The 17,702-nt window shown below is 37.7% G+C and overlaps 1 protein-coding gene across 1 annotated transcript; it reads right to left on the minus strand.

The window, feature by feature from the left end:
- Positions 1-1,344: 1,344 nt before the first annotated feature.
- LOC145669971 (uncharacterized) lies at positions 1,345-6,525 on the minus strand. The gene is made up of 2 exons (XM_081738314.1): positions 6,426-6,525; positions 1,345-5,357 (listed from the first exon to the last, which is right to left on the minus strand). Exons 1-2 carry the CDS (start codon positions 6,523-6,525, stop codon positions 1,345-1,347), a joined length of 4,113 nt encoding a protein of 1,370 aa, XP_081594440.1.
- Positions 6,526-17,702: the final 11,177 nt, after the last annotated feature.

Below are 17,702 nucleotides of genomic sequence, written 5' to 3' on the forward strand. Positions count from 1 at the left end.
AATATTTTTGCCCTCTTTGAATTGCATCAACGAATTAGGAAAAGAAAGTTCCGTTTTCATCTTCCGTCTGACACAATCATAGTCATACGTCTTGCAAATAAAATCAGAAAAATAAACACACTGCTGAACAAGACTCCACTTATTTAATATAAAAATACATTTACAAGTGACGTTTCGATCTTCTAGCCAAGATCCTCATCAGAGTGTATGTTTCGATCTTCTAACCAAGATACTCATCAGACGTACACTCTGATGAGGATCTTGGCTAGAAGATCGAAACGTCACTTGTAAATGTATTTTTATATTAAATAAGTGGAGTCTTGTTCAGCAGTGTGTTTATTTTCTTCATCTTCCGTAAATACTACTTCATTGTTTTATCTGTGTATGAGGAATTTGTGGTAGATTGGCAAATTATCAAACTCGTATGGCAGAGACACGAGTTTGAATCATTTCGTGGCATTCATTTTTTTTTCTTAATTGGAAGGTATTGTTACGTAATTGATTTTGTAATTCTGTTATACCTTTATTATTATTGGGTTAAGTTTAGAGTTGCCCCATTTTTTATTAAAATTAGGGACGTTTACAGGAGAAATGGAGCAAGAAATGATTATCTGAAATTCTTATGTGATGTTTAGGTGTGAAAGTTTGGCAGTAAATTTATGTTTAGTACGAGAAAAGATTCGTAGAAGTGGATACTCTTTGCAAGACGCGGAAGTTTCGATGACTGAACTCCATGGTAGTCGTATAGGACGGGGGTCGGTGCATTGAATATGATATTTCCGCATTGAGTTTTACAGAATTAAATATGAATTGTACAATATGAATGTATATATTTGTAACTTCACTAAAGTACAATAACAATGTTAAAAACAATATTCATACTAGTGGACTGTAAGGCTTGATTCGTACACCACATGAATGCAACCAAATATAAATTCACTGTATTTAATGATTACAACTACAATTTGCACAGAAAAATAATACACGAGAATAAACATGTTCACAAGGTCTTTAGTTGTAAATGATTGTAATTCGATGGCTTACTGTTTGTGATATATTGTACGATGTTCTACCATGATATATGGTCCACCAAACTGTATGCTCTTGCTGCCTCCACATTCACACACACCAAACAATAGAAAAGCGTTAAGCCACTTGAACACTGTTGCCAGCTAAAGGCACACACACTGTTAAACACACAAATAATCCCAAACATACTCCCCCCTGTTGGTCAGCTAAGGTCTGACCAAATAAAACAAAATGATACACATAAAAAACGAAACGAACACAAAACTTGAAGCAATGTTACAACTGTACTTATTTTTTATTACTCAAATCTCAATTCTAATCCTTGTTATATGGTAATGCAACTAGTTTCTTGATGGAACGTTTATATGTTCCAGTTGTAGTACGAACCGTCACTACACGAACTAAGAAATCCTTTCCTGGGAACACTTTTTCAATGATGCCCAATTTCCACTGCAATGCAGGAATGTTGTCTTCAATCAGCAAAACTACATCTCCGACCTTGAGATTGTGTTGCGGTGAAGTTGTCTTAGAGCGTTGTTGAAGACCATGTAAATAATCTCGGGACCATCTCTTCCAAATGTGTTGTTTTAGTTGTTGTATCTTCTGCCAACGAGATAAGCGGTTGTGTGGTAGATCGGTGAGGTTAGGCTCTGGTAAAGCTGTAAGTGCTTCTCCAATTAAAAAATGTCCAGGGGTGAGAACACTGATGTCGTTAGGTTCACTTGATAGCACTGTAAGTGGTCGAGAGTTGAGACAGGCCTCAATCTGTGTCAGTAATGTTGCAAACTCTTCATATGTTAACACTGCACCCTTTGTAATACGAACTAGATGGTATTTCATTGATTTTATACCGGCTTCCCATAGTCCTCCAAAATGCGGCGAATTTGGTGGTATGAAGTGCCACTGAATTCCTTCGGTCGATGTAAAATCATGAACTTGAGAACTAAAAGGATCTGATGAAAACAGCTGATACAATTCTTTCAATTCGTTGTTGGCTCCAACGAAATTTGTGCCATTGTCGCTGTGTAGATTGAGACATCTTCCTCGTCTGGCTATGAATCTGCGTAAAGCTGCTATGAATGACTGCGCACTAAGATCTGTTACCAATTCCAGATGTATTGCCTTGGTGGATAAACAAACAAACAACGCAACGTATGCCTTACGTACAGATCTATTTCTAACTGCTCCTGATTTTATGTAAAACGCTCCAGCGTAGTCCACGCCTACGTTTAGGAATGGTCTGGCTTGCTGCACACGAGCTGCTGGCAACTGTCCCATAAGTTGTTTTGAACCACTGGCCTTTAACTTGAAACATGTGAAGCAATGATGGATCACTTGTTTTACTATCTGTTTGCACCTGATGATCCAATATTTCTGGCGTAGTGATGATATTAATAATTGGGGTCCAGCATGAAGTAATCTTAAGTGTTCAGCTTCAACTATAAGTTTTGTCAAGTGTTGATTTGAAGGCAGAACTATTTGATGTTTGGCGTCAAACGGAAGCTGACTATTCTCCAATCTTCCTCCAACTCGGATCATGCCTTCACTATCTAAAAATGGATGTAAATTGTTCAATTTACTTCTTGACGGAACAATGTTTCCATTACGAAGATGCTGCAATTCGCTGTGAAACCCAGTTTCTTGTGTCCATTTGATGCAAACATGGAGCGCTGTGTGGAGTTCTTGTACTGAAAGACCTTCTGTTAGTTTGTTTTGCTTGTGTCTGATGTTATGAACAAAACGTCTACAATATGCTATTGTCCTAACTAACCTTGACAATTTTGAGAATCTTGTTATGGTTTCATTGCGCCAATTGTCTAAAGTGACTGTCAATGTTATGGTTCCCTTACTCTCTGGAACTTGATCTGGTTGCAGTGAATCCTTACTTGTGACTGACCAATTAGATTCTAAACTAGAAAGCCATTGTGGACCGTGCCACCATAATGAATTGTCCTTTATGGAAATTGCATCTATACCTCTTGAAATCAAGTCTCCAGGGTTGTCTAAAGAAGTTACATGTTTCCAACAGCTAACGTCAGTTAAGTCTTGAATTTGAGCTACTCTGTTGGCCACGAAAGGTTTCCATTTATTACACGGAGAAGCTAGCCATGCCAACACGATTTGGGAGTCGGTCCATAAATGGACGCTACTTATGTTCAATTTTAAAATTGGTAAAATCTTGTGAACTAACTTTGCCAAAACAACTGCTGCGCATAACTCCAGACGTGGGAGAGTGATTTTCTTGACTGGGGCCACACGTGATTTAGCACATAATAACTTAACTGATATTTCTCCTTGTTGATTGATCGATCGCATATAAATGCAAGCTCCATATGCTCTTTGAGAAGCATCTGAAAAACCATGGATCTGAATCTCCTCTATGTTTCCTTCAACAAGTACATATCTGTCAATTTTAATCTGATTGATTAATGGAAGTTGCTTGTACAATTGAGTCCATTTCTTTGTTAATTCCATTGGTATACTGTCGTCCCATTGAACCTTTTGCCGCCACAATTCTTGCAAAAATATTTTGTATGAAATGACAACTGGTGAAATTATTCCTAATGGATCGAATATAGTGGCAATGATGGAAGCAATCTGGCGTTTAGTAATGCACTCTTGAACCTTCATTGTTGACGTCTTGCTTTCAACGAGAAATATATCCTTGTCTGGATGCCATGACAATCCTAATGCCTTGACGCCTTGGCCTTCGTGGAACTGGATTGGACGCTGCACTTCTCGAAGCTCTGGCGAGATGGATTCCAATAATCTTGGATCATTCGAACTCCATTTTCTAAGTGTAAAACCTCCCTTTCCCAGTAACTCTATCAATTGCTTCTGGACCTCTAGAGCTTGCTGTATGTTGCTCATGCCACTACAAACATCGTCAATATAGAAATCTCGACGTAATATTTCTGCTGCTACAGGGTAATTATGCTCTTCTTCGTCTGCTAATTGCTGTAGGCATCTTGTGGCCACAAATGAAGCACATACCGTACCATAAGTTAGTGTTTTCAACTCAAAAACTTGAATCGGTTCATTTCTAGATCTTCTCCACAATATACGTTGTAATGGCGTGTCTTCTGGATGAACATTAATCATGCGATACATCTTAGCGATATCTGCAGTGAATACCACCGAATGAGTTCTAAAGCGCAAAATGATAGAAAACAAATCTTGCTGTATTGTAGGACCAACTAAGAGAATGTCGTTGAGGCTTTTTCCGCTGTCAGATTTTGCTGAAGCATCAAACACCACACGGAGCTTCGTTGTAGAGCTTGTAGGCTTAAAAACTGCATGATGTGGCAAATAGTATGCAACGCTGACGTCCTCCTTTTTACGCTCATCTATCCTTACCATGTGACCAAGATCTTCATATTCTTGCATGAATTCTGTATATTTAGCTTCAAAATCCGGGTGTTGATCGAATCTTCTTTCCAATTGCTTTAATCTAACCAATGCCTGCTGATAAGAATCGCCTAAAACTGTACGGTCTTCAAGCAAAGGCAATCGTACAATGAAACGCCCTGTATGATCTCTTGTTGTATTCTGAACGAAATGTCGCTCACATGCAAGCTCTTCGCTTGATCTAGGTGTAACAGTAATTTCTTCTAGTTCCCAGAATTTTTGAAGTTGTTGCTGTAGATCTATATTTGTCTTCACAAAACATGTTGTTAATGGAATATAGGGGTCACGTTCTTGAGGAATGCGTCCTGCCACGATCCATCCCAATTCTGTCTCCTGAAGCACTGGAAAATCACCTGGTCGTGTTTTGTGTCCTGACTTCATAATTATGTAGAATACTTCCGCACCTAACAGAATATCTATGTCTCCAGGCGTATTAAAAGTAGGATCTGCTAGAACAGTGTCCTTGGGAATGTTCCAATCGTCATAATTAATTCTTTCTTCCGGTAGTTTACTTGTAATGTGAGGGAGAACTGAACAACTTATATTCAATGAAAATGTGTTAACACATGAATGGACACAAATATCTACAGAGTACTTTGTATTAGAAATTACTTGATTTATACCTTGAATTGGAGTATACTGTCTATACCGTTTGATGTTCAATTGTTGCACCAAATTCTCTGTTACGAAATTGGTCTGACTAGCACTGTCTAGAAGCGCGCGACAAGGAACCAAATTTCCCCTATTATCCCTTACTTTTACTATTGCAGTAGATAACAACACTCTTGCGTTAGGCCTAGCCTTTAATGCACAATATGACACTTGCCCTAAATTTTCACTGGAATCTGAGTTGTTACTACGCTCTTGCCCCGCGGCATTGCTTACACTTGGAAACCGCACTGATTTGTCCTTTGTTACGTCTACATGCAATAATGTATTGTGCTTTTTGGAACACTTTTTACAACCTCTCGATTTACAATTCTTCAAAAAATGATTACTTTTCAAACAATTCATGCATAATTTATTTTTACGAATGCACTCTAATTTTTGGCTGTGTCCCGCATTCACAAAAGACGAACAAGAATATAAGGGATGCTGGCTATTACAAAATTCACATGCATTTGAAAATGTTGATAAATAAGTCTTTGATGACTGAATACTTTTTGCTTGCTTGTTTTGTACGCTACTACTCTGCTTCACACCATCAATACTAGTTCTCATGTTCTCAAGCACCTGACAACGTTTCTCGAGAAACGAAAAGAATTCTGATAAAGCAGGAAAATTAGAATTCGTATTTTGAAGCTCCCATGACTTTCTAGTAGTTGCGTCTAATTTTGATACAAAGTGTTGGGTCAAAATTACGTCTGTGAGGTTTACGTTTGGCTCAAGTGCTTGTAGCGCATTTATATTGCTAGTAGCTGTATTTATAAAAGCGCGAAGTTCACTCACATTTTCTTTATACACTGGCTTGATTTGTAGTATTTCGTGAATGTAAGAAGAAGCAATTAGCTTTTTATTTGAATACCTGTCAACGAGTAATTGCCATGCTACTGAATAATTTGTTTCGGTAATTGGTAAATTTTCAATTAGGTTTAACGCTTCGCCCTTAAGAGAAGTTCGGAGGTACTGAAACTTCTGCACTGTGGAAATGTCTTTATTCTCGTGAATAAGAGATGTAAAGGTGTCCTTATATGATAACCAATGTTTACAATTCCCGTCAAATGCAGGCAACTGTATGACCGGTAATTTAACTTGTGCGCTACTGCTAGTGCTATTATTAACAGCTGATTCTTTATTTCGATGCTTTAAAACAAGTGCTTGCATTTGAGCCTCTAAAGAAAAATACACATTTTCAATTTCTGCACGAGCGTTTACTGCTTCCGCTTAGGGTTCGATTTGATCAATTTCAATAGTATCTTGCACCTCCTGCAACTTTGACCAGACGTTATTTAGATGTTTTAAGCGTGCACGTATTTCTTCTATATTGCCTTCATTTGGATCAAAGGCCTGAACAAAAGTGTTTATTCTTGTTAACTGGCCTCTGTATGCAGATCTTTGCCTTAAAAGACGCTGGTGTGATTCAGCCATGATTAAATGCTACGCAGAAATATGAAGAATAAAAAACTACTGACCTGATGATGATGTTTTTTGTTTTCTTTTACCTATGAAATATACTCCAGAAGCGTGGTCCTGGTACAACAGCTGTCCGCCTACACAGAAAACGTGCTGATTGTCCAACGTACGTGATAGCACCACATATAGGCCGACACAAACACATTTCTCTTCATAACAGCACAGAACAATTCTCACAATTGTCAGAAAGCTTTGCACTCATGTGGCCCGGATAGGACCACTGGACAATATGAATGTATATATTTGTAACTTCACTAAAGTACAATAACAATGTTAAAAACAATATTCATACTAGTGGACTGTAAGGCTTGATTCGTACACCACATGAATGCAACCAAATATAAATTCACTGTATTTAATGATTACAACTACAATTTGCACAGAAAAATAATACACGAGAATAAACATGTTCACAAGGTCTTTAGTTGTAAATGATTGTAATTCGATGGCTTACTGTTTGTGATATATTGTACGATGTTCTACCATGATATATGGTCCACCAAACTGTATGCTCTTGCTGCCTCCACATTCACGCACACCAAACAATAGAAAAGCGTTAAGCCACTTGAACACTGTTGCCAGCTAAAGGCACACACACTGTTAAACACACAAATAATCCCAAACAATGAATAATGAAGAAAATCTATTAAATTTGTACGAGAACCATGGATTATAGAATTTAAGTGATAATTGAAGCTTACATGAGTACTTGTTACAGTCACTGATCTAGTCTAACTAAAGGTAACCTAACTGAACATAAACTGACCAAGCCTAACTTAAACTAACCTCACCTAACTGAACCTAGCGTAACCTAACAATTTTTAAAGTTTTAACTGCGTTTTTGTAGGTTGGAAACTGGAGGGGCTACTTTAAACTTAAGCCTTATTATTATTATTATTATTATTATTATTATTATTATTATTATTATTATTATTATTATTATTATTATTATTATTATTATTATTATTATTATTGCAAAGTCTAGATTTGTCTACATGTTTTATATTTTATGAACTTTCTGATTGGATTTCAAGTATTTTTGTTGAATAATCAAAACACTCCATTGTAGGGGATTTGTGGGAGTGAAATATTATCCTGTTGCTTTTTGTTTCTTTATTTGCACGCTGCACCAAGCCTAGATACTGCGTCCTACCTTTCTATATCTATGGAAAGTACCTTAAAGGTTTTGATGATCATGAAAGAGTAAATGAATAAGTGATGACATCAATGAACTTTGCATATTAACAACATTTAAAGTATTAGGTTGTTCGAAAAGTCAAAACGTATTTCGGTAAAATATAACAAATGATGATTTGATTATATACTAGAGTTATTCGGTGAAGTGAGATTATTTTGAGTTAAACGTCATTTTCAGCAGCGAGGCTCTATGAGACGGGCCCTATTGATTAACGTGGAATCCGAACCACGAGCTCCCGCCGGAAATCGAACCCGGGTCTCCCACGCCAAAGGCGCGTACGCTAACCGTACAGTTATTCATATCATACAATAGTTTTGTCATGAATAGCTAAGATGTTGAGCGTTTTGTATATTAATATTGCTCTTTGTTTGGTTTGGTTTTACAGATTTGACCAGAGATGGCATGGGCGTTGACCCACGTTCCACCATAACCCATCACCCACCGTGGCCCACTGTGACCCATGACTCACCATGATCCGCCACGCACCATGACCCACTCTGACTCACTACCCACCAATACCCACTCCGACCACCACCCACCAAAACACATCGTCATCTACTGTGACACATGATCACGTCCTCTTTACTGAATAAAGAGTTTATACTTGTAATAAAACCAGGTTGTCAAACCCTAACTAATCGGAGTTTACCATCTATAAAATGGTAAAGTGTTTTGTCATTGGCAAAATTACGATGGTTTTCAATTAAATTATCATGGCCTAATTATTTCCTTGTTGAATTATCGATACTTTCCAGTGGAAAACGGATGAAATTTGAAAGTCCCAAATCAAGGTAAGTAGACAAACATACAGAAGCTTTCATTACAAATTTTATGTATATTTTTCTCACAACTTTATGAGTTGATTGCCCTGTGCTCTAAGCGCTCTATATAATAAGCAAACTTCAGCAAAAATTGTAAAGCTCATGGTAAGTATATGTGGATATATGATGCGAAGCACTGTAATTTTTGTTGTGTTAATTTTGAGTTTAAAGTCTCTTTCAGCAGCGAGGCTATATGTTTCGAGTACCTATGGACTAACGTGAATTCGAACCACAGGAGCTCCCGCCGGGAATAGAACCTGCCTGTATTTTTTCTTTCTCAACTTGTTCCTCAACTAATATCGATCGTTTTTGATTATTTTTACAAACTAACCTACTATCTATTTACCATATGTAGAAAGTCCACCCCCTCCCCGTAAAGGAGAATGTTAAAAAATGCTAGGAGACATTCTCTTCATTTTCCATAAGGGATTAATATACTGAATTTCAGATCCGTAAGTTTAACGCTTGTCACTTACTCATTTTTTTCGCAAATATTCGGATTCCCAGTATTCCTTAGGTTATTATTATAATTAAAGCAATATGATATGATCACAGTTTGGGCTAAGGCTTAACTATATGCCTAAAGCCATTTGACTGCAATTTGTGCGTGATGATTAGGCACACATAGTTACATTCATTTTTTTATATAATAATTTATATATTACAGTGATTAAAAAGCATATTTTTCCAGTAGTTAGCTCCTCTAAAACTCACAGGCTGTGTGTCTCGAAAGCCAAGTAGTAGTTTACGTCCTATTGCTTTATTACAAGTACAAATATCAATATCCAAAAATGCCTCAAGTTCTTTTTTCACTTAGAGATACTCATCTCAGGTAAGTAAACAGAAACAAATAAATAAGGGAAATGGAGGACTTGAAAGTAAAACGTAGATAAATTTACCAGTGTTCAGAAGCATATTTTTAAATCACGTTCGACTCTTCTTATAGGAGCTAAATACGCGGTTCTGGTAATGGTTGGAGCTATCCCGTTTTCGCCATGTAACATAAATATAGCAAAAATCAAGTGTCTGTTACTGGAGGTCTTCGTAGCCGAGTGAGCTAGCGCAATGGGCTAGTTATTATAATTGCTTTTGGCGTGGAAACAAACACAGCCCAAGGAAAGTTTTTACTTTTGTATTTTATTTTTAAAAATTTCAGAACACTTTTTTCATTAAAATAAGATTAAAATAATACTAAAATATTCTTACGTTACGTGTGCACTTTTGCTACACGAATCCACAGTATAAGTAGTAAGAGGAGGAGGAGGATAAGGAGGAGCGGGTTAGCAGCCCCGCAGGCCTCGTTTTCTTCCACCTTGACTGCCATGTTATAAATTAAACCTCAACTGCTGCTTCAATTTTCTCCTCATTATTCAATTTTATTCTTCTTCAATCCCAACAAGTGAAAATTTTCTTTTATTCCTACAATAATAGACAATACATACACCAGAAGATTTGGACAATCTCAACCTCTAAACAACCAGAAACGCGCTTTTTATTTGTCTATAGCTAGGGTCGAGGGTGAAAAAATATGCTGTTCAGAAGATGCTGTCTACTGTCTACAATGAAGTAAGCACAGAGGGTTGGTGGGTCAAAGTGGGTCATAATGAGTGATGGGTCATGGTGGGTGGTGTGTCGCAGTGGGTCACGGTGGGTAATGGGTCACAGAAGATCGCATGCTGTTGACTCCCGACCCACTCACCCATTCAAAGAATTCGATCCATTTCACCCACTGATCCACTCCAACACTGGATTTGACAACACATAGAAGATGGAAGACCAAAAATTGCATGTTCACCATATTTTGTTGTTTTACTTAAGCCAAGGGAAGAACGCGCGAATAGTGTTTGTGATTTTTACTGTCCTTAATGATTCAGTGTTTTTGTCCCTGTTATGAAAGAGTTAGTGGAAAAATTGTAAAGGTAAGTAAAACGCTTCTAAATAGGAAACAAGGTACTGAGGAAGGTTCGTAAAATAAGTTAACTTTAAGAAAATAATCCAGTCCACTAAAACACCAGATTCCAATCAATATGAGTATCTGTCCAATGCCGTGCCTTGAAAGATCAGGGCCTCCGTACATATTAATTCAATTTAAAGTTGACTTCTCTGGACTTCTGGTTCAATCAGCACAAGAGAAGAAGATATACATGGAAATCACCAATAGAGGCGGAAGATATCAGATAGACTATGTTATGATTCAGGACAGGTATCGGAATAGCTTAAAGAACGCGAAGACCCTTCCCGGGGCTGATATTTTCTCTGATCATAATCTTGTGCTGGCCGAAGTAGATATTCAACTGAAAAATGTAGGCAGAAGAAAAGTAGGTAACAAAGTGTCGAATACTGAAAAGTTGAAAAACGAGGAAATAAAAAATCTTTTCGCTGAAAAATTCGAAGAAAAATGTTCAAACGAGGAAAGGATAGGCGCAGGTAGTAACGCACGGTGGGAACATATTAAACGTTGCTTACAGCAGGCTGCAGAAGAAGCAGTAGGTTACCGTGAACACAAAACTGCTAAGAAACCATGGGTTACAGAGCAGATGTTGCAGAAAATGAGGGAGAGGAAGATGTGGTAACAGGTTGATACAGAAGAGGGCAGAAAGATGTACAAAAAGTTAAATAATGAATTACGAAGAGAAACAGACAGAGAGAGTTTTACAAAAGAAAATGCGAGGACATAGAAGAATTAGAAAGAGTTGGGAAATATAAGGAAATGTACAAGGAGGTGAAATCTATGGAATTTCGGAGGAAACAAGGGAGTATTATGATGGCAGTAGAAAATAAGAATGGAAAGGTACTCAGCGAGAAAAATGAGGTCATAAGAAGGTGGAAAGAATACGTTGAAGACTTATATGACAGTAGGGATAGACCGTGTAGCCTAAATGTTGAAGTGGAAAATGAAGTAGGCGAGGACGATATACATGGATGAGGACCTTGATTTAGTATTCTTCGGGATGAGTTTGAAAAGGCTATATCCGAGATTAGGAATGGAAAGGCAACAGCAATAGATAACATACCAATCGAATTCATTAAAAATATAGGAGACAAGGGAAAGAAAGAATTGTGGCGACTATGCAATGGAATATATGAAACAGGAGAATGACCAAGAGACTTTCTGAAAACGATCATGACACCGATGGCTAAGAAATCGAACCCAAAGAGATGTGAGGATTATATAACTATTAGTCTCATATCTCATGCAGCTAAAATTCTGCTCCGAATACTGAACAGAAGGTTATATGGAAGAACAAATAAAGATGTGGAGGAAGAGCAGTTCGGGTTCAGAAGAGGCAAGGGTACAAGAGATGCTATTGGATTATTAAGGGTGATCGGTGAAATATTTATAGAAAAAAAGAAAGAGGTGTATGTTGTATTTATTGATCTAGAAAAGGCTTTTGACCGCGTGAATTGGGAATTGTTGTTGGGAGTTCTAACAAAGATAGGGTTGGAATGGAAAGATAGAAGACTAATAAGAAACTTATACATGAACCAACAAGTAAGTGTTAGGAGAGGGGAAGAACTGACGGAAGAGAGTACAATTGGAAGGGGAGTTCGACAAGGATGCTGCCTCTCGCCAACACTATTTAATGTCTATCTAGAAGAGATAGTGAAAAAGAGCCTACATGATGATGATGGCATTTCGGTAGGAGGTAGAATGATTAGATGTATAAGAGTTGCAGACGATATGGCGCTTGTTGCAGAATCTGAAAAGAAAATAAATAAAATGTTAGGAAAAATGAGAAAGGGCTTTGAAGAATATGGGATGAAAATAAATGTCAGAAAGCAAAAGCCATGGTGATTGGAACGAAGGGATCTGTGTCAAATATAAAAGTAGGAGGGGAGAAAATAGAACAAGTTAATAGTTTTCGATACATGGGTAGTATTCTTAGTAATGACATGAAATGCGAACGTGAAATAAAAGCAAGGATAGGAATGGCGAAAGAAGCCTTTAAAAGAAATAAAAGTCTGTTTTGTGGGACCTTGAACAAAGAGTTGAGAAAAAGTCTCATAATATGCTTCGTGTGGAGTGTTGTACTGTATGGGGGAAAAACGTGGACATTACGTAAAGGTGACGAAAATCAACTGGAAGCCTTCGAAATGTGGGTGTGGAGAAGAATGGAAAGAATTAGTTGGGTCGAGCGGAAAACGAATGAGAGAGTGTTAGAAATGGTGGGTGAGAAAAGAACACTTTTAGATATTATTAGGAAGAGGAAGAGAAACTGGTTGGGACATTGCCTAAGAAGAGATTGTATCATGAGGGACGTCCTATAGGGTATGGTGGCGGGAAAGAGAGGGAGAGGGCGAAGGAGACTACAATTAATGGATGATATTAAAGCAAAAAGATCATACGCGAAGACGAAAAGGTTAGCGGAGGACCGTGGAGCATGGAAGCTTCTCAACTGCGGCAAGTGACCGCCTATAAAGGCAGAATACCTATGATGATGATGATCTCTGGACTATTCTTTTTGTTTAATACTTTACTATTTTATTATGACTGAAATCCGAAATTTTTAGCATTGTTCCACTAGAATCGTAAAAGTGTGGGGGCCGCGGTGGCTCAGTGGTAGAGCGTTCACCTCTGGTGCTTGGGATCCCGGGTTCGATCCCCGCCTCCGCCAAGTGAACTTTGTGGTGGACAAACAACGTGTGCGTGGGTTTTCTCAGGGTTCTTCCGTTTCCTCCCACTTTCTTCATTCCACCCATTACTCATCATCACCGTCTCCTTTAGCCTAACCGGCATAATCGCGGGACGTAAAACTCAAAGATTTCATTTTTCATTTTCGTAAAAGTGTGTAATTACTGAATTCACTGCACATCCATTTTTTCTTTCTCCCAAAATAGTGATGTCTTAGAGTAGTGGCTTAAACGTTAGTTTCATAATGTTGGGCACGTGGGTTCGACATCGACTGTGACGATTCAGGAAATTTTTATAATTTGCAATATGGAAACTTCTGATGTATATTAATATGAAAAATATTCAGATTTCTCTGAGTCTAAGAGTTGAGACGACTTTCTTCATAATTGAAATGACAGCACAAAATTACGTCATAGGTATCAATCTTCATTCCTAACTGTCTAGGAAGTAACGTGTTTGGACATCAATTGATGAACATATAAGGGCTAAACACATCCTTACTGCTGTAGTATGGGCAAAAAATTAGTTCCAAGGAATTGTTCCTAGCTGTATACAAATTGCAAATAGTGATCGAACTTATAACTCTAGTCACGGGAATGAACCTATTAAAGATGTCACTTCAACTTTCTAGTTAGAAGAAGGGCGAAACAAAATGCATTACTGTTACTGCTAACAAATATTTATATTCCATTTCTTGTTGTCATAATATGATAATTCTATCTGTAAATCCATAAATGCAATAATATTATTGTTTCCATGTGTAAACCTAAGAAACATCTGACATACTGTATATATTTTCTGTTCCTATAAATACCTTCGACTATGTTACTTTTTCTTTCCTTGTATGGTAATAATAATAATAATAATAATAATAATAATAATAATATAAAGAATAACATAATTACAATACCAATTACAATAAACATTATCTTTCCATTTTAAAAAATATTAATTGCCACGGCGGGATTTGAACCCAAGTAGCTGCAATGGGAGTTCCCTGCTTTCACAATTTTTTAAAAACAAATCACCGCAACCGGATGTCCTTTCGACGTGTTCCAAACACTACAGGGATACAAACACAGATATAATGAAGATAGTTATAATTTCGACCTTGCTCTTCAGAAGAATTCGATCCCCTAGTGGATTACGCCTCATGATCAGAAGCCGAACGCCCGAGATCGCTCGGCTAGTGCCACTGGCTTAATTTGCCACAAATTCCTCATATGAATATAAGAAAATAAACTAGTAGCTTTGGAACATAAACATAGAACTGTCTATTTCTACACGTGTTGATACAATTCAAAAATGTGAAAATTTCTGTCATCTTATCTTTGGAAATTAGAAGTTATGGTAAAGAAGAAATGTAATGCAAATTGGGACCATCTCTGCAACCGATGACGTAGCCTCAACTTGAAGAACGTTTCGTAATATTTTCCTCATTGAAGAACGTCTATATAACTTGTTTCTGAGTTAAACAAGGAGATCTCGAATAAGTCATTAAGACACTAGCACAAGCATTAATATCTTGTCTAAATTTTTCCTTAAAACGATTTTAAATAGGTATTAGTTTGGATAGAAAATTAAGTGACGTGGTAGGGGAGTGGTTATCGCCTCCGTGGCTAAGTCGGTACAGTAGGCGGCTAATAATCCAAACGTTAGTGGTTCGCGCCCCTCGGGTATATTTTCGTGAGACTTCGTGCTACTAGCTTTGGAACATCGTCTCTCTCTCGCTGACCTTTTGTGTTGTAACACACGACAAGTTACGAAATTACTTTGTGTACTGTGTTAATTGTCAGTGAGATATTTACGTTTTTCTTAGTGTCTCGGATCTGCATACATATACATACATACATACATACATACATACACACAAACACACGACGAAAATTCAACATGAGCTTTTTGCGTCAGAATACCTTACGTATCAATTTTGGTCAAGTATTTCAAAAGACTACTTCAATTTTTATCCATGAGTTGATACGAAACACATTCAAATTAACAATTGATCAAATCCATAGTATAGAACTGCACTACATAAGGAAACAACTGCATATTAAGCTAGTCAACAAGGTGCTGTGTGAACGAATTCTCGCTTAAACTAATGGCGAAGTCAAATACACCGAGAGTGACAAGGAACATTTACTTCCTATTGATCTCACTGACAACAGTTTTACAGTCGTTAAAGTGTCTTTGTGCCCCATGGAACTAAGTAACCAACAGCTAACTCGAGTTTTTTCTCATTATGGTGAAATACAGTCAACCATAGACGAACAGTATTCTACGGACCATGTGTATGTCATCCGTACTTTACGTAAATTAATTAAAATGAAGGTTAAACAAAATAACCTTTCATTTGTTACAGTGTGTGGTTCAAGGCTATTTTGTAGTTACTAAGGACAAATTCAAACTTGCGCGTTGTGCAATTCACAGGACCATTTTGTTCAAGAGTGTCCCCGCAAACAAGTTCCGAAATTCAAAGCTAATCCGTAAGTTAGAAGCTTCCAATCGCCACCGCTCCGTATACCTCATAATCTTCCACACGAAAAAGATGCTTTGCATACTGATAAGTACACGGAATTTCCTCTGCTTACTTCTGCTCGCCCTGCTGCTTCTTCAAGTCACAATGTTCCAGCAGTCGAAACATCCCTCGATCCTGATATTCGCCCCAACCCAAATATGGAAGGAGTTCGTTCTACTGACCCGGAAGTTCTTGCCCCTTTGGGAACTACTGTAGTACCCTCGTCTAATTCTGATCCCAAGGTACAGGAAATTCTCCACAACTTGCTCAGGTGGGTGACCAACCGTCAGTTCAGGATTTAAAAGTTGATTCGAGTTTTCCCATGGGCCATGATAATCAATCTGACGTGCAGTTTGTAGCAGACTCAAACATCACCCTTGACAGGAATGTACTACCCCTTACCAGTGACTCTGCTAGTGAATCTGATCTCAGTGCTCCTGTATACGAAAAACGTAAACTTTCCAAACTAAAGACAAATGTTAGTGGAGTTTCTAAAAATTCTAAAGAACGCCGTACTTCCGACGTTACCTTAGTTTCAGGTGCTCGAACCCAGGCCACTTTGAAAAAGTTTAAAGCTACTACCCCCGTTGGGGACGACTTATTATTATTTTTTGTTATATTGTGGTATATCTTTCAGCCATTCCTTCAAGGTCATGGTTCTCTTTCAAATCACATGCTATTCTCGTTTTACGGAGAATGGACTAGGTACAACTATTATCTATCGTAGTGATCTAGAGTTTAAGGCCGTCACTGATCACCCAATTGAACGAATCTCCGTTGGCATGCTTCAACGCATCAAATTATGTAATATTTACGAGCCGTCTGGGTCTCATAGAAAGACTTTTTTCAATACTGACCTTGCAAGGCTTTATTGAATGGTAGAAACCATTTTATATTAGGTGGAAATTATAATTCCGTTTTACAGCCTATTGACCAGACTCCAAACTTTAACTTCTCTCCTGAACTCCAGCGAATAATAGACACATATAATCTAGTTGATGTGTGGCGTCACTTTCGAACCACTGACCCAAGTCAGTCATTTATACGTCAAAAACATCTAGTCGCTTGCACCGTTTTTGCATAAGTCGCTCACTAGTCGCACAAGTACGAGATGTTACCCTGGAACCTGTCTGTTTTACCGAGTACTATGCTCTTATTATGAGAATAACCCTACTAGTGTCAAAATTTTTGAGAACTAGTCCTCTTTGGTATTTTAACACTTCTATACTTAAGGACTCTGAATATCAGTATTTAATTCGAGAGGAATGGAGGATCTTGTATCCGTTGATATCACGCTATCAGGGCAAAGTTATGCATTTTTGGGACAAGTGAGTAAAACCTAGATTTCGATCCATAAATAAGCAATATTGTACCCAGGAACCAGGCATATAATACTCAATACAACTATTACTCGCGCCTACTCAAAGAATACATGCAAGAACAATTGCGAGGTCTCCTGGTCAGGCCTCAAATACAAGAAATCAAAGCCCATCTATTGCCATTGCATAAACAACGAATGCGTAATTTTTGTCCGCAGCAAAATTGTCCCGGCTGATGACACGGAAGAGGCTAGCATTGTACAAATTCAAAAAGAATGACACAGAGGCAAACAAAAGTTGACCTCACCCATTAAGGCCAAGGATGGCCAAATTTATGAAGGTTTGCATGTACTTCCCCAATTTGTTCAGCATTATAAAAAATTGTATTCAGCACCTCAGGTAACGAATGTGGATGCATCTCTTTTAGACTTTACCCCTTCAAAAATCCTAGATGTTAATGCTCAAGAGTATCTTAACAGTCCCTTTACCATCAATGACGTTGAGACCTCCATTAGATTACGAAAACGTGGCAAATCTACTGGAATTGAGTCTCTTACTTTAGAATTTTATCTTAGTTTAATTGATATTCTTGCCCCCTTTCTCACTGATCTCTTCAACGAATATCGAGATAATTTTACTTTAG

This window comes from Thermobia domestica, chromosome 14 (assembly GCF_964235325.1).
Source record: "Thermobia domestica chromosome 14, izTheDome1.hap1.1, whole genome shotgun sequence".
In the NCBI taxonomy this organism is placed as follows: Eukaryota; Metazoa; Arthropoda; class Insecta; order Zygentoma; family Lepismatidae; genus Thermobia; species Thermobia domestica.

What these genes read in the sequence shown, in the direction of transcription:
- LOC145669971 (XM_081738314.1), bottom strand. Translation starts at nt 6,525, where the DNA reads ATGGCTGAATCACACCAGCGTCTTTTAAGGCAAAGATCTGCATACAGA. An exon ending in GGCCTTTGATCCAAATGAAG is followed by an intron (nt 5,358 to 6,425) that starts GCAATATAGAAG and finishes TATTGCATGTAG; the next exon opens with ACGTAACAAAGGACAAATCA.